The sequence below is a fragment of the Syngnathus acus genome, chromosome 6, assembly GCF_901709675.1.
Source record: "Syngnathus acus chromosome 6, fSynAcu1.2, whole genome shotgun sequence".
In the NCBI taxonomy this organism is placed as follows: domain Eukaryota; kingdom Metazoa; phylum Chordata; class Actinopteri; order Syngnathiformes; family Syngnathidae; genus Syngnathus; species Syngnathus acus.
This window is the reverse complement of record NC_051092.1, coordinates 14,545,849-14,567,427: the sequence shown is the minus strand read 5'-3', so window position 1 is coordinate 14,567,427 and position 21,579 is coordinate 14,545,849. Positions and strand designations below refer to the sequence as shown.

Genomic DNA, 21,579 nt, shown 5'->3' with positions numbered 1-21,579 from the left:
ACAATGAAATTTTACTTCTCATTTTTCAACCCATTTGCATGAGGTTTACTTTCTGAAAACATCAGAACGTGTGTTATGAACGCAGAACATCTGATTGTCATTTGTTTTTTTACGAGCTGAGAAATGCTATTCCCAGTTCCCTTGTCGCAATATTACGACGTTGCATGCAATCATCATATGTCCTGAACAAGCTGACGTATTTGCCCCTTCTAGCTCAGCATCGTCGAAGCCCAACATGAGAAGCAGTAAAACAGTTGAAATTCAACCTTTTTAACCCTTAATAAACATGAATGGTCTTAAATGTATGTGATTGATCACTGCGCCTCTTGAAGGCTTTCTTTTTTCTGTTCCCCTTCCAAAGTATTGTCCCATAATCGATCCTCAAAATATATAATCAATTATGTATAATCATTGTAGTTGTCCCGAGATAAACTATAACTGCAGGAGCTGCAGTGAAAGCTATCCTCGATTTCCTGTTGTGACTAACCTGAAATTGCATCAACTTGCCAGCAGAGGGCACTCTCAATTGCAAAGTTCACTGCACCAGCTTATTTATGACAGGAAATGCGCAATCCAGTTGCAACCTTCTAATTTACAGTAAACATGGAACTCCAGCAGAAGGCTCAAATGCAACTGAATATTTTAAATATTTTTGCCGGATGCCAAAACAAGACAAATTTGAAATAGTTTTTAAATCCACACACTGTTGGCTTCAGCATGTTCTGTAATTCCAATTTTTTTTCCTCCTTTGTCACCATACAGTGCTCTATTCTTTCCTACCCCCATCGGAGCCCCCAGTGAAGTGGTTGCCATGGCAACCTGCTGGCTCCTCTTATCATAATGTGGAACAAGGAGGAGGGGAAAGATGCTGATGTCATGGTTGCCGTTAAGCCCCTCCAATGCTTTATGTCTCCACAAAAACACTGTACGCGTTGTTGTCCACGTCCAGACAATAACATGTTGTGCGCCTCACAAGTTGCTAAATGCTAAACGATAATGTCAGAATAGGAAGTATTTTTCCAAAGAGATGTTATCCAATTGTCTTCAAAATTTACTTCATTTGATGGCTTCCCAAAGTGAAGAAAAACAAAGTCAGGAGACATCATCCTTCCTGCTAAATAGATGATTTGTTTAATAAAAGACACAGGTGTGACATTCAGTGATGAGCTGCTATGATATTGCTTCCACGGCTTAATACAGAACTTGGACATTTTGAGAGTCACATTCCGATCCACTTCAAGTGATGTGATGAGTCGCATGAGCACCACGGAGGAGGAGGTGGCATGCTCAAGGGGGGGGGGGGGGGGCAGAGCCAAACCGGGTCGGTTTCAGTGGGAGGGCGGCCATCTTGGCTTGTGGACTTTCTTACTTCCAATGATTACATTCAAATGAATCCCACTGAAGCCTAGCTCAGCGTTTGTGCGGCTCCAGAGTGTCAGGACATTTAAATATTTGGATTATATAAGAAGAGGAGGGGCTTATTCTGTATTAGCTATGAAGGAGCACAAAATGAAATATTGACATCGATATCTCATGTCGATATTGATGGCCACAGGCTGGGGCTGTGTCAAGGAGGTAAGGTGTGAATTGGGGGGGGGGGGGGGGGGGGGGTGCAAGTGTGCTTAGTGGGGGGAAGGTACTCTACTTGAACTGCTTGATGGGCGCTGGCACCTTGATGTCCTGGCGTTTCTCCAGTCTCTTCTCACATTCCACCAGGTAGTTGACGCCGTCCACCACCGTCTGCACCAAATGGACCTGTGAGCGAGAACATGAGCATCTGTGAGGTACCAGTTCAAATCATCTCGAAAGGATCCCTGGAAATTGGCATATTGAGCTGAAAATTGAAAAATGACCATTTTCTGGGGCAGCGGCGTATGCATGGTTCATAAAGTACAAATTAGAGTGTCATTTTTCTTATTTAAAAAAAATAAAATAAAAACATTGGAAAAATTCTTGTATTATTTCAGAGGCTGAAACGACATTTGCATTCTTTGAAATGGGGAAAGATGATTTTGATGATTCAACTTAAAACTTTGATTCGATTTCTCGGAAATTCCGACAAGAGGGTGAGTTCTACCTCAGACTGTCCCAGGCGGTCCAGGTTGGAGATGTCAAAGGTTCCCCCCACGGCGGCGGTGTCCACGCCGCCTGTCCCTCTCTTCTGCAGACGCAGGTTGTCGAGGATCTTATTGAAGCGAGGGTCCTGGAAGGGTCCCGGCACAAAAATGAAACAAGCCCCGCCCCCTCACCACGGGAGGTCTTCTTTCACTTGCCTTGCTCAGCAGGGGCAGTTTAACGTGGACCCCTGCCCGTAGTCCGGTGCCCAGGTTGGAGGGGCAAGTGAGGACGTAGCCCAGCCTCTCGTTCCACATGAACTCCCAGCCTCGCTCCTGGATCAGACGCTCCACCTGCAGGAGAAACCTTTCTGCTAAATCCCGCCATCTCCTCTATTTCTGTCCTCTGGTCTAAAAATGTTGCCCACACACACACGCACACACACGCCAGCAAAGGCAGAGTGAGTCGAACCTCCTTGAGGCCTTTGCAGAACCTCTCAAAGACTCGTTTCATGTTGCCTCCCTTCTCCATGGAGATGACCCTGGTGTGATCCTCCTCATTGATCCAAATCAGGAAGGTTTTCTCGTTGTTGTGCCTGCACAGCAAAAAAATCGCTTTTTTCTCCACAAATGTGTTCATGTTTTTTTGTGCTTCTGCTTGTATCTTCTGAGTTAAGTATGAAAACAAAAGAGGCTGGTTCGTTCGTAAGGAGACAATGGAAGCGAAAGGGAAAGGAGAGCAGGTGAATTATTTAGGGGAAGGTGATACGCCACGAGTTTTGCCGATTGATTCTGGCCCGGTGACGACGCCATGCACGGGCCTATTCATGACGATGCGGCAAAACTCTAAAGAGCTGCTTTGGACTCATCCATTACAGCTCAGCAACAAGAAAAGTGCATAGCTTAAACTTTTTTTTTAATCCAAAAAAATTGGGTACTGCATTGATGAATTATGCTGGTCTTTGTGAAGAGCCAAGTTGTTTTTTCTCTAAGTTTGAGTTCATGCCTGAAGAAAATGCCTTTGAACCTACCAAATGCCGCGGGCGTCAGGCCAGTCACGAGCCATTCCGGCACAAGTTAGCAGCGGGGACACCGGCTTGTCAAACAGGAAGTGGTCCTGACGCAAACAAAGGGGACACGTGCCGTTAAGCACACAAGAGGCAAAACACATTAGTCATTGTCTGTGGATCTGAATTTGGTTCTGGCTCACGTCAATGAGTTGCTGCTGCTCCTTGTCCGTCATCTGGGTCAGGCTGTAGTAGCGGCCGGCCAGATCGCCCTTGAGGCCGGCAAGGCCGTCCACCACCACGCGCTCCACTTCCCTGCGCTCGGCCCGCGTGCAGGCAGGCGGCAGGCCCAGCCCGCGGATGCTGCGGCCCGTCCTCACCCGGGACGACAGCACGTAGCGCTCGTCAAATTGGCCCGAGTGGAGCTGAAAGCCGCAAAAACACTTGAATCTTATTTCAAACTCACCTTTGACAGACAATTGAATGGCTCGGTGTCACTTCCACTAACAACCTGTGCTAAACTTAGCTCCTGCCCGACATGCAAAGCAGTCGATGTCATTCCAACCTACTTCCTTGACCACATTTGCGACTTTCCTGTTGGTCAAGGCTTTGGCGCCATCTTGTGGCATTTTAGTATATAACAAAAATAGCTAAAAACAAACACAAAGTCTCCGTGAAGCGCTACCTTGCTGGAGTCCAGATCGGTGGGGTGCTTCATGGTTTTAGGATCGTAGCCATTGTGCCGCTCTTTTATGATGGGGTCCAGCAGGTCTGCAAACACCTGCAAACAACAAACAGGCACAATTGAATCACTAATTTCATCAAGTTGTGCAGTGTTTTTGCCTGCTATCATCATTTTGTAGGCTTTAACGTCGCACCATGTTCCAATGTGCTGTAATTGCAATTGAATAAAGTTCCACTCCCATCCTGTAGATGGCAGTAATGCACACTGCAAAACAAACATCTTATTTAGCTTCTTATTTAACCAGATGCCAAATTGCAACTAGGGCCGTTTTTGAGGCAATTAATCTTTCGATTTTAAAATTTACACTGCAAACAAATTTTTAGTCACATTCAGCAAACGTCAGGCAGCGGTCGGTCATAAAGGCCACCTCGTAGGACTCCTCGTCTCCGGCCACCATGCCGACCGTCTTGATGAAGGGGTGCCCGGGGTTGTCCACGCCCGTCTGGATGGCCTGGTCCAGCGTGTAGCCGCTGGGCGTGGCCTTATCGCAGAGCTTGGCGTAGATGGCGGGCGTCAGGTGACTGGCCATGCAGTTGTTGTGTTTGCGCAGATCGGGGTACTCCGCACTGCGCAAATAAAAGACAGCGGACGCGCATTGATATTCAATTTGTCTGAGCGTAGGATCCACTAGAATAAAATAAAAGCCTGAGCTCCAGTAAACAGCTTTGCTATTTTGGGAGGCGGGGATCCGGGAAATATAAGACATTCATGAATCGCGATACCTCACCAGGTATCACAGCCCGCTTAAAAAACGCCTCACCTCAAATAAATGCAAACCATTTCAAATGTTGATGCTGGTATGTTATCAGGGATGTGCATAATAATTGACTAGAAATATTAAAGCTGCTTAACTGGCTTACGACTCTCTGCCAGCGTGTCGACCGTGAGGCGGTAAGGAGAGCTGATACAGCCGCTCTTTAATATTCCGCTAAGTCAAGGCCAGGAACCAGATCCGACCCTTCACATTATTTACTACTGAAAAAATCAAGTGTGTCCTCTTCATGTTTCCTGTTATATTTATTTTTTCATTCGAGGAGAAAATGTGCACCAAAATTGTTCTTTCCTTCTATGGAGTCCACCCAGCGGCTGGCAACCTTGCCAAGGCTTATCTACGCAAGATTACACCACCACAAAGTCAACTCGATCCGTTCAAAGGCTAATTGAAGGCATATTTTATGCCCTTGCCTATTGGGTCCAATATTTGCCCAAGGCCCGATTTCCTAACGTGTTTAGTCTCCAGGTAGCGTCTATGTGAGTTCTAATTACGGGGCTAGGTTTTATATCTGGCTCAGAGATAATGTTTGCCTAATCTCTTATGTGTGCAGCTTTGTAATGCATGCAGACGTGCCTCGGGACACGTACACACACAAGCAGGCGTTTATCAATATATTTCAGGAGGCCAGTGGGAATGAAGGGAAAGAGTGGCTCGCTAGCCTTGGCCAAGAGCCTAAGTACAGTTCAGTCGTACTTAATTTTTGAGTTAATAATATTAAACATAGTTTGGGCGAATTAAACATTTGTCTATTTTTTGTGTCGAATATTCAGATTAAATTTTTTTTAAAGTGCGAAAATTTCATGCTAAAATTCCTTCAACAAGAAACACATTTTAAGAGATAAAATACATAGAATAAATGTCTTTCATGTCGGGATGCTAATGTTAGCCCGCGGCTGAATATGACGGGAAGAATAGCCTTTATTGGAGCAACTAGTGATTTAACTAGTGAATTAACTGTTTTTAATTCTTTAAATATACATTTCATTTTCACATTAAGTCTCAAAATAATTAAATGTTGCTTCCTAAAAACGTCAAAATGCTAATTATCCTGCCCCCAAGAGCAGACTTCTAATTAGAAGGAAAAGTAGAACGGGGCCATAGAGACACACTAAATTATAGAATTGATAGAATTAATCGCGGGATTGGCCGTTCACTGCAGTTACCTGGCGGGGTAGAGCCTCCGCCCGGATGCTCCTGCATTGACGTGCTGCCGGTGCAGTAGAAATCCGGCCGTCAGGGAGCCGCCGACCACCGAGAGGATTCCGACGGTGCGCTTGGAGGACAGGACCCTGGAGAAGCTGCTGGCCATCTTTCCAAAATACGGAATAGGGCTAAATAAGAGGTGAGTTGTGAATACGGAGACGGGGGAGGAGGGCGAGAAGGTCAAGTGGATGTGAGCGTTGGTGCTGATGGAGCCTGTGAAGGAACCAAAGTCCAGGAGAAGAAAATAGACACCGTCAAGCTCAAAGTGGAGGCACAAGAGCAACACCGGATGTTTGCTTTCAAAATAAGATAGACCGGCTCAAAAGACAGCCTTTTCTCGAATTATGCGGGTTACAAAATGACTCCAATGTTTGTAGTTGCATTTCTGTCTCAATCAATCAACAACAGATTAAAATCAATCGATTCGCGTTGCATAGACGAAAATTAGTTAACCTGATTTTATTGTGAAACGTGGCTACTATTTTCGGATCACCGCCAACTTGATAATTGAAGTACGTGGGGTGAATAATGAAGGGCATCGGTTGCAAATGCTGCAGAAAAGACAGCGACTAAATTCAAAAGATACGCTGAATATTCAGTTACCGCCCTCTATTAATTATTATTTTAAAAATGCATGTCAGATTTGCAGTGTTGCGACATCCTTTGAATTGACTTTAAATCTCTTCTTTCGTCGATTACTGCTTAAGACGTTTTCTGAACGCTTTATGACGAAAGACGACGTGCAGCGCAATATAAATAAAGATGTATTGTATCCGCGACTCGTTTTAAAGCACAACTTGGTCCAATGTCACAATTGCAATTCAATTGCAAGGGTAAGGAGGCACGTCATTTTTAAAGAAAAACCCCCCCCAGCGGCGATTACAATTCACAATGTTGCATTTTATTACCCGAGCAAAGTGTTAATTTGCACTTGCTCCAGTCACGAGGGTGCTATTCACACCGAGCGGGCCACTCCTTCCCACTCCATTAGGGACCTGAGCTCCTTATCAAGCCATCGGGACTCATTCGGGATCAACGTACAACTTTGTATTTCTGCACGGAAGTGAACATGATTACGCGGGCGGGCACGATTAAGTCGCAAGCATTAAGTACAATGAAAGCATTGGCAAGAGACGCCTGTTGAATGAACGCGCACCCAGACCAAAGTCCGTCATTCGTGGGAGGATTTGAAAATGCGCCGTTGCGTAACTTCGCTGAAATCGAGTGATATATTCTGCTCCACCTGCCAGACCTGAACACAGAATGTCTGGAGAACAACAGTAAACATTTGATACAGGGCCGGTTCTAGGAATGCACATAAGAGGGGAGAGTCAGAAATGTGAAGGGGGCATGTTCTTTTTTTTTTTTTTTTACACATTTTTAACACTGTTAGTGTTTTCTTCACGGCAGTTGTTAGCTGTGTGTCCAGATCTCAACCTGGAGAAGTGGATTGCACTCTGTCAGGCCTCTACACTAAGACCTGTCCAGCTTGGGTGTCCCACCTGAAGATTAAAGCTTCTGCTGGTATTGCTCTTAGGGTCACTGAGGCACGCAAACCCCCTGACCACAATAAGGTGGCAATCTCTCAGGGGGGGAACATATAATATAAATGTTATATTAACTATTATTTGAGTTGTCGTTAATCATTAGTTATATCATGGGTCATTACGACGAGTTTGGTGGAGTTTTTACTGCTTCTTCCAACTCCTACCGCGCTAACTTGACACTCTCTGGCGGCGTCTTGCCTCATTTGCATACTCACAGTGATTGGATGTTTACGGAGGGGCGCGGAGTCCTGACAGCAGGCTGTGTGAGGACACACACTGCACCGACATGAGAGAAGAGAGGGGGCTGATTAAAGTGTGTTTCTATCAGCGGATCTTTCACTTCTAAAAGTTTGATTCGAGGGGGCAGGACATCTGTTTGAGGGGGCAACGCCTCTTGCCCCTGCGTAGAGCCGGCACTGAATATGTTCAAGCAGAGGAACTATACAGGGCTGCGTCCTGAGCCCCCTGCTGTTCACCCTGATGACACACGACTGCGCCCCAGGTTCACCACCAATCACATCGTGAAGTTTGCAGACGACACAACGGTGGTGGGCCTCATCAGGGACAACAACGACCTGGACTACAGAGAGGAGGTGGAGCAGTTGGTGGGCTGGTGCAGAGAAAATAGCCTGATCCTGAATGTGGAGAAGACGAAGGAGATCATCGTCGACTTCAGGAAGAACCAGCCTCACCACGCTCCACTGATCATCAACAGCTCAGCTGTGGAGGTGGTCAGCAGCACTAAATTCCTGGGAGTCCACATCACAGACGACCTCACCTGGACTGTGAACACCACAACACTGGTCAAGAGGGCACAGAAGCGCTTGTACTTCCTGCGGAGGATGAGGAGAGCCCACCTGCCCCCACCCATCATGAGGACGTTCTACCGAAGCACCATAGAGAGCATTCTGACAAGCTGTCTCTCGGTGTGGTGGTTGCAGCGCCTCCGATTGGAAGAACCTGAGGAGAGTGGTGAGGACAGCAGAGAGGATCATCGGGGCTCCTCTTCCCTCCATTCAGGACTTGTCATCCCAGCGCTGCGTGTCCCGAGCCCGTAATATTATCAGTGACCCATCACACCCCCACCATGGACTGTTCTCCCTGCTGCCCTCTGGGAAGAGGTTTCGCAGCATCCGCTGCAGGTCCACCAGGTTCTGCAATAGTTTTTTCCCTGCTGTCGTCACTGTTGAACATTCAAACGTAGCATTCCTCTGCACACTTGTAAATACTGCTTTTGTCTCCTGCACTGTTTACATACTTTATCACTGCTGCACTTTGTACTTTATAATTATCTTATTTCATATTTTTATATAGAATGTCACTTTTTTTAACCAGCCGAAATACCACTACATTGTTGAAAGCCGTATGCAACGAAATTTCGTTTTGTACACACCTAGTGTTGACAAAATGACAATAAAGTTCTGTCTAAGTCTAAGTCTATACTGTGTAACTATAGCAAATGAATCCGGAGCACGGCACCGCTGCTGGTCACTGCTCCCCTCTCCCCAAGCGTATGGATCAAAATCACACGGGGATGGGTTAAATGCAGAGGACAAGTTTCACCACACCCAGATGTGTGTGTGACGATCATTGGGACTTTAACTTTTTAGAGCAGCATTTATTCACAATATTCATATGACAAATAAAAGCTTTAAACATGTCCTGACTTAAAATCCGTTGAAAAAACAAATAAATTAACATCTAGACAAACTCCGACAACATGAGGCAGAGGAAAACGGTTTCACATTTTGAACATGAAAGACATTTGAAAATTGAACTCAATCAGTCCATCAATACATCCAAATTTACATGCATAAAAACAGCGATTAAAACTAAAGCATCACTGAAGCAGCCTCTTCCTGCTGGCCGAACGTCTGGCGGGCAAGCTGAAGGCCGAGACCTTGTCACCCGCTGCAGCCATCCTCCGCTCGCCTGCTAATTCATCTACAAGAATCCACACGGACAAGATCCGAGATGATCTTAGTCAGGCTTGAGATGTTTCGGAAGAATACAGAAGCGTATTCAGTTTAATGTGCATTTGCCGTTTGGTTGAAGTTGAGGCCCAGACGCAAGCAAGACTGTGTTGCTTGTGCGTGTTACCTTTCAAGCGAGGTGTTCTCCTGCTTGCCGAAGCCGGCTTTCCCTTGAAGAGCATCGGGGACTGAGTGAGGGCCAGAATCCCACCGGCCGTGACCTGCTTCACTGAGCCGGGAGGTGTGGCTAAGGCTGAAAAAAATAAATAAATTCAAAAGCAACTTAAGGTTTCTCTTGTTTGAGTTTTTTTAAATATATATCATCATTAAGAGCTAATGGCAATCGTTTCTATACAGCAAACCTGTTTTTTGCAGGGCAGCGGACTGAGCAATCCCACCCAATGCTTGCAATTCCCGATAACTGCCACAAGATGGCAGCAAAACAATTGTCCAAATCAGGCCAGTTTTCTATGACCAAACCACCGTAAAAAAGTCGTGGTTTTTTTCATAGTTTGGGTGGGGGGGCGACTTATAATAAGGAGCGACTTGTGTTTTTTTCCAAACATTTTCAAAAAAAAAAAAAAAAAAAAAAAAGTGAAACCGCGATAAACGAACCGCGATGTAGCAAGGGATTACGGTAATTTGAATTTCAAGTGACGTCAGCAGCGGTTGTTTACAAAAAGGACAAAGATTGATCACGGGATGACGAAGATGACGAAGGGCCCCACGTACTACCGGCATCATTAGTGGCTTTGTTTCTAAGTGACACGGAGGATGAGTTTGAAGGATTTAAGGATTTGGAGTGACACAGAAGGTTTGAAAAACTATTATGCAGAGCTCTCTTTCACCTCCGTGGATAGAAGTCGGGGGCCGGCGCTCGGCCGGGTGGCTGTCCGGGGACGGTGGATGGGGCTTGGTCATGTTTTTTACGCACGCCCGGTCCTATTCTATGGATCTCTCTTCCACCTCCGTGGTTGGAAGTCCACGCCGCCACACGCCTGGAAGTTTGTTTTGTTAAATAAAGAGCCGTTTACCAAACCCACGTCTACAATATAGTTATATACTAGATCTGTGGAATAACGACGAGGCTGACGTCAGGGCGCACGCGCGGCGTTGTTGACAAAGGACGAGGAATTTGATCGATGGATTTAATGATTTAGAGTGCACAGATGGTTTGATAATATTATTGCTTATATAACAGTTATTTGATATCTAATTTATATATCGTTATATGGGCCTGTGGAATATTTTGAAGTGCAAGCGCCGTCAGCGGCGCGCACCCATTGTTGACAAAGGACGATCGATGGATTTAATGAATTGGAGTGACACAGATGGTTTTATAAACGTGTTATTTATGTAATCGTTTTTTTTAATAACTCTGAATGTTACGTCAGGCCCGTTCTCAGCTCTTCGTTTGTGTTTATGTCACGTTAGCATACCTATCGTTTAGCCTGTTGTTGCTCGTTCATGTCTGTTCTTGGTGTTGGATTTTGTCGAATAAATTTGCCCCCAAAATGCGACTTATGCTCCGGAGCGACTTATATATGTTTTTTTTCACGTTATTGTGCATTTTATGGCTAATGCGACCTATATTCCGGAGCGACCTTTAGTCCGAAAATTACGGTACTTCTCTTCTGCCTTGCCAACCAGAATAAAAGTGTAGTATTGCAGTAAAATGCAGGCAAATGACGCGGGCAGCTTCTTTAGTAGATGAAGCTCGAAAAACAGTTTGGACAGAGTCGCCAAACTTGCAGCTATCACATTTGTTTCTCATTCCCGTCTTTGACTCGTCAATTAATTGGAGAAAAATTTAGTGCTGCATTATTTGACGCACTTTGCGAGGTGCTAGTATTATTATGGTCAATTTTCTTACTGGATGCGACGTCTCCGCCAGCAGCTTCCCACATCATGTCTTCTTCATTTCGGTGAGAATCGGGCACCATCCAGTCATCCTCGGGACAGGGAGGAGACGCGTCTATCGCAGGAAAGTGAGCTCCTTTCAAAGTCCAAACTTGACCAGTAGTTTTAGTGGCGAGCCCATCCAGGTCATCCGCCTCCGACAACCTGCTCACTCCGAGCTCCGCCTCCTCTACCGGCTCACCCTTCCGGCAGCGGTCTTTGCCTCCGACGGCAGCCACGAGGGGTCGTTTCCTCCGGCGCCAGCTGTTCAGGTTGTCCGGGGTCACCTTGCCCGCACTTTGAGGGGAGGGGGAGAGGGGGAAGACGTCGGCAATTGCCATGGGCGATGTGGTTCCCGCGAGTTGGCGCGTGGGCGTGTAGGACTGGCAGATGTGGGTCTGAACCACGCCGCCTTTAGCGGGGGTAGCGTGGCTACATACGGAGGGTGAGATGGAACCGGGATCTCGCTGCTTAGGGACCAACGGCAACGGGCTGTCCGCCTGAGATGGTTTCACAGCAACGAGAGGGCTCTGAGGCCCGTCCTCCGCGAGAACATCGTTTACGTGCATGGAGTTGGTACGTTTGACTTTGAGTTTGGGGAGCCCGGACGTTTGCATCTCCATTTCTACGTGATAGGAAGGCGATCTTGGCGACGCCATGCCTTTTGGCTGGCGACGCCTGGGCGTGCCTCTTGGGGTGGAGAACCTGGGGGAGGCATGAAGTGCGTCGCCCAAACGCGCAGCCGCTTCACGCTGCTGTCGGTCGGGCGTCTGTCGGAAGCCGTAGCTGCGACCGGGTGGATCTTGAGACTCGAGCGGGGCTGTCCAAGCGTCTTGGCTGGATTTTGACGGCTTGCGGCAAAAGCAAATATTCATCTTGAGGCCTCCGCTGAACTGTGTCTTCACCACCGACGCGTCCACAATGTCATTGCTGTCGTCCGTGGCCGAGTTGAGTCCGGACGAGTCCAATAGCCGTGAATCCGATTCACAACTTGTCTCAGTTTGAGCCCTTTGAACACTTTCAGACTCATTTGTGGCGCGCGCGTTGCGGGGTCTCGAGTTCTTACGGGCTGTCCTAGCAACTTGAGCAGACCTGGCGTTTCTCCGGGACGTTTTGGGAGACAGAAACGTACGGACGACCGAAGCTGCAGACGCTTGCTTACTGGGGGAGGGAGTCTTTGGACTTTCATCAGATGTCCGTCCGGACCGAGTCGCCATTTGGTGAACTGGGCTGGGCGTCCTGGTGTGAGCTGTACCGCTACGTTCTTCAAGCAGTGAAAACAGCAAAGGCGGCGCCGTCTCTGCTCTCCAGTTTCTCGTGGCATCTGGTGAAATCCTTTTTAGGCTCACCTGACAAGAAAAGGTACGTGGTGAAGGCGGACACGTCTTCTCAGGGGTCTGGAAAGTCTCCGCTTTTTCGCCGGGGCTTTTCGGCGGGCTGTTGAACTTGTTGGGCGTCTTCAACAATCTGGGCGATTCGGGCATCTTGAAAGTGGGCATCCTGTCTGGCACCATAAATTTTCTCCGTGGGGACGGCGACCAAGACACCATCTTTTTGGGAGTCCTGAATGTTGGATGTGACCCAAAGGAAGAGGCCGATTCCATAGTCTTGACGGGAGTCTTGAGAATTCCCTTCAGCGGGCTGGTCAGAGGACTTTGCTTGGTGGGCGTCTCTGGCACAAAAGTCTTTCTGGCGGGAGATCTGAAAGGACTGCCCCTCAGGGCCATACCCGTTTGTGCGACGGGGCTCTCGGCGCCGGGTAGACCGCGTAGCCTGGAAGAAAACTGAGTTTTAGGGGTTCGAGGCGTTCTGGGAGATGCGCTGCCCAAATCTCTGCATTTTCCACGCGTCTTTTCCGGTGTCTTGTTGGGACTCTACACAGGGAAAGGAATTGGTGGGCAAAGTTAGAACACAAGTTTTGGACTTATAAGCTGATCTAGGATTTTTACCTGAAAGACACTGGAGTCTGTAGACAGCCGAGTCGTGCCGGTCCAGGTTGAGCCCGCCGTGGAAGGACGAGCGGGAGACTGGGTGGCTCCAAAAAGAAGCCTCATGGGAGAGCGAACTTTTTTCACGTTAACGTCACTGACGGGGCCTTGGCTGGGCGGAAGCTGGGAGGCGGACAGCGCCCGCTCCAGGTTGCGGGAACGCACTTGGGAACTTGGATAGAAGGTGTTTGAGTGTCTCCTGGCCAAGCTCTTGATCCTCGGGCTCCTTCTGAGCTCTGCCGACGGTAACGTTCAAATCGTTTCTTTCTCACGCACTCCAAATGCAAAAGTCCTGAAGCGCAAACGCTGAATTTCGTACCTTCTGCTGGTTTTACTGGCGACTCTTCCACAATACAATCCTCATTTAGGCCGGAGCAAGTGTTTGGTGACGCATGCCGCCCCATTTTTTGTCGATAAAGGAGCCGATCGGACACCTGCTTGTGGCGGGGGGTCTCGCACACTTGCTTTGTTAGGAGTCTGTGCCTCTCTGAAGGAGGAGCAATCAACAATAGTCAATGTCAATTTCTCTGAGCAGTGACTTTTGGTTACGTGTCATACCGTCAGACTTGTGCGACGACTTGCGTTTCAGTCGCTCCACCGCAGAGACAGACTGGCTGCGTGGGAGTTTGCTCTTCTTTGATGGAGACGCAACCTCTTCATTGAACAGGTTCCTTCTTACTTTGGTAACTTCTGAGACAAATCAGAAAGAGAGAATCAGACTCTCCTTCAAGTATAGATCCAAATTTCAGCAAAGTATTTGAAGACACTCAATTAGAAAACAAATCATACCGTGCGTTTGTTGCTTTTGAGCTTGCGGGACTGCGGCCGCTTTCTCTGGAGGTGTACGGACCTTTGCTTTGGACTAAAGGAAACAGAATAAAATGGGAGCGTAGGAAGAAATACCTCGACAACACGCGTCTCGATCGGTCTTACAGCCCGTCTTGTCTTTTTGGGCATGGCTATCTGCCGTAGACTCTGCGACGATTCGGTCATGCTGCGATGACGAGTCAGCATACTGCTCCTGATAACAAAAGCGACACACGACAGAAATTGTGCAGAAGATAAAACATGTTGATAAAACTAACTGAATCTGGAGGGGAAAATCTTTGAAGAACAGCAGCTACAACGCAGCAATCTCAACATTTCAATGAAAACATGATTCATCCTCCTCTCACCTTCGCTTGGTAGCGGAGCGATGACGCAGGTCATGCAGGCGATCGCTGCAGTTGGAAAGCGAGCCGTGCAAAGAGAGGCAGGGCGAGGAGGCCGCCGGAGAAATGCTGTCCTTGGTGAGCGACTCGTCGCTGAAGAAGTCGGCAGGAAGGACGGCCGCCAAGGCCTCGGGGATCTGCGTGCCCAGACTGTGGTAAATGTCGGCGAGGACCCTTGGGATGGCTGTCAAGAACCTGCAATGACAGACTTGTCTTGAAAATCTTTTTGCCAATGAAGCACTTTGTCAAACAGCATAACTGTGGCCTGCGAGCTTAATGCTAACACCCGATGCAAAATGGCAAACAACGCCAGCGGGTGGCACACTTACGCCGGAAGGACTTCATCCTGAAGGAACTTTGCGAGGCACGCCGGGTCTTTTGTCAGGGATATAATTCGGAGCATTTCAGCCACCTTGAGACCCAACGGAAAGACCCTCATTGTGAAGCTTTAAAGTCTTTGCGTCCGTGTTGATATCATGTCTTTCTTTACCTCCTCTGCCATCTGTTCATCATCCAGAGCATCATCCTCCTCCGGGGACAAAAGTCTGCATAACTCCAACCTGAGCAGAGCCTGGAGCTGACACCTAGTGGAAACAAATATGCATTACAACCATTCAAAGATCAACCTGATGGATTTGTATTCAGTTCCCAGCGTCGGCAACTTGTCCAACTCACTCTCGAATTTTGGTCTCCACATCCACGGTGGAGCCGTAGGCCTGCCTGATGGATCCGCTGGTCTTGAGAAAATGCTGCTGGGAAAACCCAACGGTCTTGACCTGCGAGGGAGACACAAGATGATGCGAGAGAGCGACAAAGAGAGACATCATTCACAAGAAATAACATCTCACCTGCTGCTCGGATTCCGCCGCAAGGAAAGTTTTTACGGCAGCCAAAAGCTGTTGAGCACCAGCGTGGAGAGAGGAGTCCCTCTCCGCGATGCTCTTCTCATAGAAGGAGCGCACATGGCACAGCAGCTCAGCTTCACTGGAGAAGGCTGACAAAGGAATTCCTTCGGCTTTGCTCTTGCCACTCGGGCGTCTCTTCGCCGTTCTGTCCGCTCCTTTCCCCTTCGACGTGACCGGCTCTGCGTTGGCCTGGCTTTTCTGGGCCTTCACGTTGAGCCGCGCCACGTTGAGCATCTGCAAGGAGCGGCTCATGGTCTTCATTTTCTGCTTCACCGGCGTTCGCTGCGTGCTTCCTGTGGAAGGGGAAAAAAGAATGACGCATTTTGCTGCACTTGAACGAAATCCATCCAATTTGTCATTCCTACGCTTCTTGCCCCTCTTGTTATCGCCACTCTTTGACGACTGATAGAGATCTGCCAGATCGCTGATCATCTCTGTCTGGAAGTGAAGCTCCTCCTCCTCGCTTGGATCCGGCGCAGCGTGAAGCAACCTGATAAAGGGTGGAAGTCGTACGGCAAAAGCGTTTCAGCCACAGTTTGAACATTTCATGCAGTTATTTTGCGGAGCACACCGTGAGAAGCACTGAACGGGTGCTTTTTTTCTTCTTCTTACCTGAATGACTCCATTAAATGGGAAGTGACCCCCGACTGATCCGAATGAGGAAACCAAGTCTCACACAATCCGATTCTCGGCGAGCCACGACCGAGCTCCTGCTGCGCCCACTCGGGAACCGCATAAGGAACATTTGGCTGCTCTGAGTGAGAACACAAAAGGAGACGCTGAATCAGCAGCACGTTTGAATACATTTAATCTCCATGTTCATCAATGGTACAAATGTCCACCCTGTACCATCATCGGGGCTGCCATCATCTTGCTCCATCATGTCGTATACAACGCCCAGCACACTGCTGACTACTTCCGGAAGGTCAGCTGAGATTTCAGCTGTGCCGCTGCTGCTGGAAATAATGTCGGTGTTGTCAAGGTGACGGTGCCGAACGATGGAAGGTTGGAGGACGGCGAGCAGAGCAGAGGAGTTGGACAAGGGGGAGAGGATGGCCAAAGACGACTGGCCACTATGGCACACCTCAGCAAACTGGAGGGGAGAAATGATAAGCCAAGTAGAATTGCCACACAACCTGGACCACTTCATTCAAACAAAATACAATTTGCTGAACACAATGAGACTGCTCACCATGCGCAGCGAATGAGTAGCCAGCTCTACCAGCGTGCGTTGGAAGGAAGCAGCACCTTGCTCGCTGGTGTTGGCGCACCGAAGCTGCCACGACTCTGTGGAGGCGTGCGACAGTAACGAGGCGTCCCAGCACCGCAGCACACCTTTCAGACACACTTTCACGCCCGGGGCGAGAGGCCCTCGCCTGCAGGTAACCGGCTCTAGAGTCACAGTGCAGCTCTGGGCGACGCCACCTGAGAAACGCACAATGTGCCAAACTGATTTGCACACGTTGACATTTCATCCCTACAGTATTGGACAAAATTGCAATGTTCTTCTTCAAATGGAGTCAGGGTCACAAAACATATGTACCTGCGTCCAGTCGCAGAGTGCCCTCCGTGACAGGAAAAGCAAGGCGGTACTGCCTTTCAGAAGACAGCAAATATCCCAGACTGGACCGGAACGGGAAATTCTCACTGCAGTCTGGCTTCCCGGTGCAGTGGCGGTGAAGCAGCGCGACTGCGGGGATTACTTTGCCACACGCCTGTGCCAAGACTTGGGCTAATTTGTCAAAGCCCGAATGGTCCCCACTTAGCACCTCCTACATGTGATATGATGATGTCACAGTCACAAGGAGCAGCTAAAAAAAAATTGGACACCGTTTTCTATACTCACTGTTGGCTGGCTACTTACATTTCCATGTGATGTACTGTCAACCCAGTGCAGGACAACCTGCCTCTGAACCAGCATATCCTGGATACTTTTGGATAAAATGTCCTCGGACACATCAGCATGGAGGTCAAGGTTCCTCACGCAGAGATAATCTACCAGTTGTGTCCAGCTTCGTGGACACTGTGCCACAATAAACACCACATTTTTTGCGTGATTGGTAAGGTGTTCCTCTTCTGATAAATGGGCAGCTCGACTCGTCTTCCTGGGCCTCAGGGACAGTTTCGTGGGAGAGGTGATGTCTGGTCGGTCCCACTGGAAATCGAGTAGGACTTCTTTGAGGGCATTTTGCACGGAGGCAGACGGGCTGCAATGCTGGGACGCGCATAGTTTCTCTCTCCCGTCAAACTTAGCATCGAATTCCACACTGAAGTCCTCAAAGGCTTTTTGGCGAAGCTCCTTGAAGTCCGAGCCTCTCGTTATGAGGGCGGCACCTCGGCCAGTCTTGGATTGGAAGAATTTGTAACCCCAACGTACTTTGTCGAAGCCATACTGGAATCCGAAGTGCAGCAAAATCTGCAAAATGCCACGTTTCAAGACATGACTCCCGATTTCTAGCCGATCGCTTGATAGTTGATCTTCGTAATCCAGGTCGACGACAAAAAACAGGTTGTGTAAAGCCATCTCGTCAAACAGCGCCTGGCTATTGTCTTCGACGACAAGCCATTAAATTATTATAATACGAGTGTACCCAACGAGCCATCACTACTCAACTCGGTCCCTTCATTGTACCGCCGTCTAGTGTAAAAGACATTTTAGCGAAACTAATGTTGACGTTTCTTGCTAGCTAGCATCTTCGCTACCACGACACTTTGACATAACGAGACATTTTCTTCAGGTTCTGTCGCTCCCACAATCGCCACCGTCCTTTGAAAATAATCGTACTTTACTCATATTACTGCCACAAAACTATTCCAAGTAAAATGTTACTTTAGATGTTACTCTTAGTTCGCCATTTTCTCGTCTTCGTAAGTTAACCGTTCGCGCGTCTTGAACAAGAGCCCGCCTTTTCGACAGTGATTGGCCAAATCCGTCAACAACAACAACCTTATTGGTCCAAAGGTGGTACGTAGCAATTCGTCAGATGTCAGTTGCCAAAGCCTAATTGGCTGCTTCGACCCTCTGTCACGTTAATGACGCTGCGGAGCCAAATGAGGGAGCAACAGGCCCCTCCCCGTCTATAACTTTTAAATACATACGTACAATGTGACGTCACATTACAGATTATAAACACAACGACGATGTACTACTCCTGTTCTTTTTTTATTCCTCTGGTTATAATCACATTCAGAGAAATGCGAATGCTTAGATTTAAATATTCTAAAATTATATGAATGTTTGGGTACATTATGAGTACAGTACATTGCATGTCGTAATAAAATCTTTACACTGAAGCTACACAAGGCGAAGTTTGGAGCGACCGACCACAAGTGGGTCAACCACTCATTTCAATCGGAATCATTTTTCTTCAGCAGCAGGGGGGGATGAAGATCTGAGGAATGAAGAGACCTAAAGGGGTGTCCAATGATTTTCTCCACTTGCTGATTCTCCCCAGGCCTTTTCCCTTTAAACATGGCAAAAATACATATTTAGAATGTATCCTTTTTGTAAATGTTGCTGTGTATGTAGTTATTCTGCACAAAATTCTGGTCAAACTGTGTTTTCCTCATTTGCCGGTTACGGAATTGAATTTATTAATCATGCAAATTGGATGGCCTACCTCCGACAATGGTATCAACAATATTATTATTATTTTTTTGCAGGACTTTGTCGTCATATATGATCTCGCCTAGGTTGCTACATTGGCTTGAGCCGCTGGATAATGAGCTCCTATGCACATCTTAAGGCAAGCGTATGAATTTGAATGATGATGCTGTCATTAAAATGCAATTGGGAGGCGAGTGCATCGTATCTTTTGGTTTTCCAGTCGGCACGTCCAATCACTAAGCCTCTCCTTTCAAAGCAAACATTGCACTCAGCGCTATTATTCTTTACATCACGCATCCCAATCAGCGATGAGATGAAAATGAAATGGCAGTGACGTCTGTTATGATTACGGACCAAAAAGAAATCTGGCTGGACCAGAATGTCCTCCGTACTAACAAAACAAGGCACGGAACACACTTCTTATCTGTTTTAACTCGCGTCGAGGCCATGGGAAAACACAAACAAATTTCTAAAAGAGGGTCACAAGTACTTGAATGTTTTGTTGATGAGTCTACTGGTATGATTGCTGAGTTAAAAAAAAAAAACCCATCAAAAGTACTTGACAATTCCCATTTGCAATTCCAACCAGAAGACGAAGCATTTGTCTTTTAAAGTGAGTGGTTTGTGTCATGTGTAAGCGGGTTCCTTGTTGTGCCAGCAGAGGACTAGCAAGGACCCTTAACAAAATGGCCGCCGGTCACCAGGTCGACATTTGCGTCACGCAGCACGCCACGTTGACAACAACCTCAATAAAGGTTAATTGGGGTCGTTTGAACTTCCAAGATTCAAGAAACAAGTCAGATAACTCAAAATACTTGAAAATATTTATTAAAACAACATTGCGTTGAATATAAAGTATACTGAATAGAAAGCACAGTGGAAAGTTTGACAGTTTTGTTTTGAAAGTCAACACGACTTCACGAGTCAAAAGAGCGTAGCAAAAGTTCACATTTGGTTATGAGCAAATCAAGAGAATAAATAAACATTTTTCACTTTTCTTCATACGTGTTCATTCACCGCCGAGAGCGTGAACTCCTCGGAAAGCTTTAGCGCCGAACCAGGCCACTGTGTCGCTTCGTCGTGCTACTGACAACATTAGTGGTGCGGCTACTAGCGCTTCACTTTTCTTTTTCTAGATGTACAAAAAATAATAATAATAATAATAAAAAAAATCACTGCTGTGTCTTTATAAAAAGCGCGACAGTAGAAAAGGAATACATTTGAAACCTTAAAACAAAGTTGATGCTGTCTTTGTATGCTATTTAGGTTTCTTTGTAGATGACTGCGTGAAATTGCACATTAAAAAAAAGATTCAAAACCAACCATTCTAAATGGTTAAATTCAAATGTATTGTTAGATACAAGTGAACTGAAATGTTGGATTAGAACAAGTTTAACAAAAAGGTTATGCACATTTAAACCCCCAAATAATTGAGTGATGCTGTGGCAAACCACTAGAGGGAGCCCACGTACCTCACTTTTAAAGCCCCTGATTTAAAGTACACTAAAATGTTTCAATGTTGTCGCGCAACGAAACTTAAAGCGCATACATTAGAAAGGATGTCGGAAACAGCGCCGCCTGCTTCTACACGGCGCAAGTCACTTGATGCATCTGCCGCACGTCGATATGTTAGCAGGTATATTAAAAGCAGACTTTGCCGCCGTTTGGGTCACTTCAACCTCCAAGAAGAACCGCGAGGGTCGTGGAGCCCCGCCCACCCTTCACTGGGTGGAGTCAGAGTCACTGGAGTCCATGCCGGCCTGCGTGGGCGATGGGGCGCATTGACGGTGGGCACCCGGGGAGCAGTGCAGGGTCTGGGTGCTCCTCCTCAGGTTTTCCAGGGACTGCAGGAAGGAGCGGCGAGCCCGTTCCTCCTCCAGAGGCGACGAGCCTTCTTCTTCCACCACCTCGGCGATCTCGGCGAAGGTGACCGGCTGGGTTTTGAAACGGGCCTCGCGGGGTCGCCGGGCGCGGCACTTGCCCCTGGGCGGGCCCTTGAGGACGGGCAGCTGCTGAGGGAACTCCTCCATAGCCGAGGCCATCAGGTGCGCCGGCAGGACATGGAAGCCGGATGCCTCCGTCAGCATCGGACGTACGGCAGCCATTGGTGACTTGCGAATGCAGGAACCGACTTTGGACTGTCTTTCGGGTTCTTTTTCCTCAGAAGTAGAAAAAGCGAGCAGGCAATCCACTTTGAAAGTCATTAAAGTCCAGCACGCACGCACACACAAGGTCAACGCTTGTCAGCTTAGAGTGGCTCCGGCGTGTTTTGTTTGTCGGCTGAACTCTCGCAGCCCTCAGCTGCAGCTCTCGCTTTTATTAGACGTCAGACCGCCCGCCCCCCTCACTCCATATTGGTCTGGTCCAACCCACTCCCCCTACGTCCTTATCCGGTCTTGGTTCCGCCTTTGTAGGATTCAGTCACCCAACTCAAAATAACAAAAAGAAGCATAAACACTTGTCGCTGTACTTGAAGTAATTTTTCAGCTTGACTTCACTTCAGTATCTTGACTTTATACTTTTAGCTTCTACATTTAAGAACCCATGTCTTTGTCAAAATAGGCTTGATGACAGATGACATATAAAATTGCTGGGTGGGCAACCGACTGGGGTGGCATTGGACGGGTGACCTCACGCTCCGTCACGCTCTTTGCCAATGACGTGA

At 47.6% G+C, this 21,579-nt stretch overlaps 3 protein-coding genes across 4 annotated transcripts; all 3 read right to left on the bottom strand.

Moving 5' to 3' along the window:
- Window positions 1-1,107: 1,107 nt before the first annotated feature.
- ckmt1 (creatine kinase, mitochondrial 1) lies at window positions 1,108-6,042 on the bottom strand. The gene is made up of 9 exons (XM_037253668.1): window positions 5,745-6,042; window positions 4,174-4,372; window positions 3,747-3,842; window positions 3,265-3,486; window positions 3,086-3,171; window positions 2,527-2,650; window positions 2,274-2,408; window positions 2,078-2,203; window positions 1,108-1,755 (listed from the first exon to the last, which is right to left on the bottom strand). Exons 1-9 carry the CDS (start codon window positions 5,888-5,890, stop codon window positions 1,642-1,644), a joined length of 1,248 nt encoding a protein of 415 aa, XP_037109563.1. The 5' UTR covers window positions 5,891-6,042; the 3' UTR covers window positions 1,108-1,641.
- A 2,886-nt stretch (window positions 6,043-8,928) lies between these two features.
- On the bottom strand, window positions 8,929-18,791 carry ticrr (TopBP1-interacting, checkpoint, and replication regulator). Of its 2 annotated transcripts, none has more exons than XM_037253480.1 (19): window positions 17,172-18,791; window positions 16,851-17,079; window positions 16,500-16,732; window positions 16,157-16,400; window positions 15,920-16,061; window positions 15,673-15,797; window positions 15,251-15,600; window positions 15,078-15,178; window positions 14,893-14,986; window positions 14,732-14,814; window positions 14,367-14,597; window positions 14,125-14,212; window positions 13,981-14,053; window positions 13,750-13,881; window positions 13,511-13,678; window positions 13,153-13,427; window positions 11,178-13,077; window positions 9,432-9,557; window positions 8,929-9,275 (listed from the first exon to the last, which is right to left on the bottom strand). In XM_037253480.1, exons 1-19 carry the CDS (start codon window positions 17,829-17,831, stop codon window positions 9,172-9,174), a joined length of 5,358 nt encoding a protein of 1,785 aa, XP_037109375.1. In that variant the 5' UTR covers window positions 17,832-18,791; the 3' UTR covers window positions 8,929-9,171. The 2 variants fall into 2 exon arrangements, with proteins under 2 accessions (XP_037109375.1, XP_037109376.1); XM_037253481.1 differs by having other exon boundaries at window positions 13,750-13,878.
- Window positions 18,792-19,718: 927 nt separating this feature from the next.
- On the bottom strand, window positions 19,719-21,223 carry c6h11orf96 (chromosome 6 C11orf96 homolog). The gene has a single exon (XM_037253776.1). The coding sequence runs from the start codon at window positions 21,116-21,118 to the stop codon at window positions 20,636-20,638; it is 483 nt and encodes a 160-aa protein (XP_037109671.1). The 5' UTR covers window positions 21,119-21,223; the 3' UTR covers window positions 19,719-20,635.
- Between the last annotated feature and the right edge of the window lie 356 nt (window positions 21,224-21,579).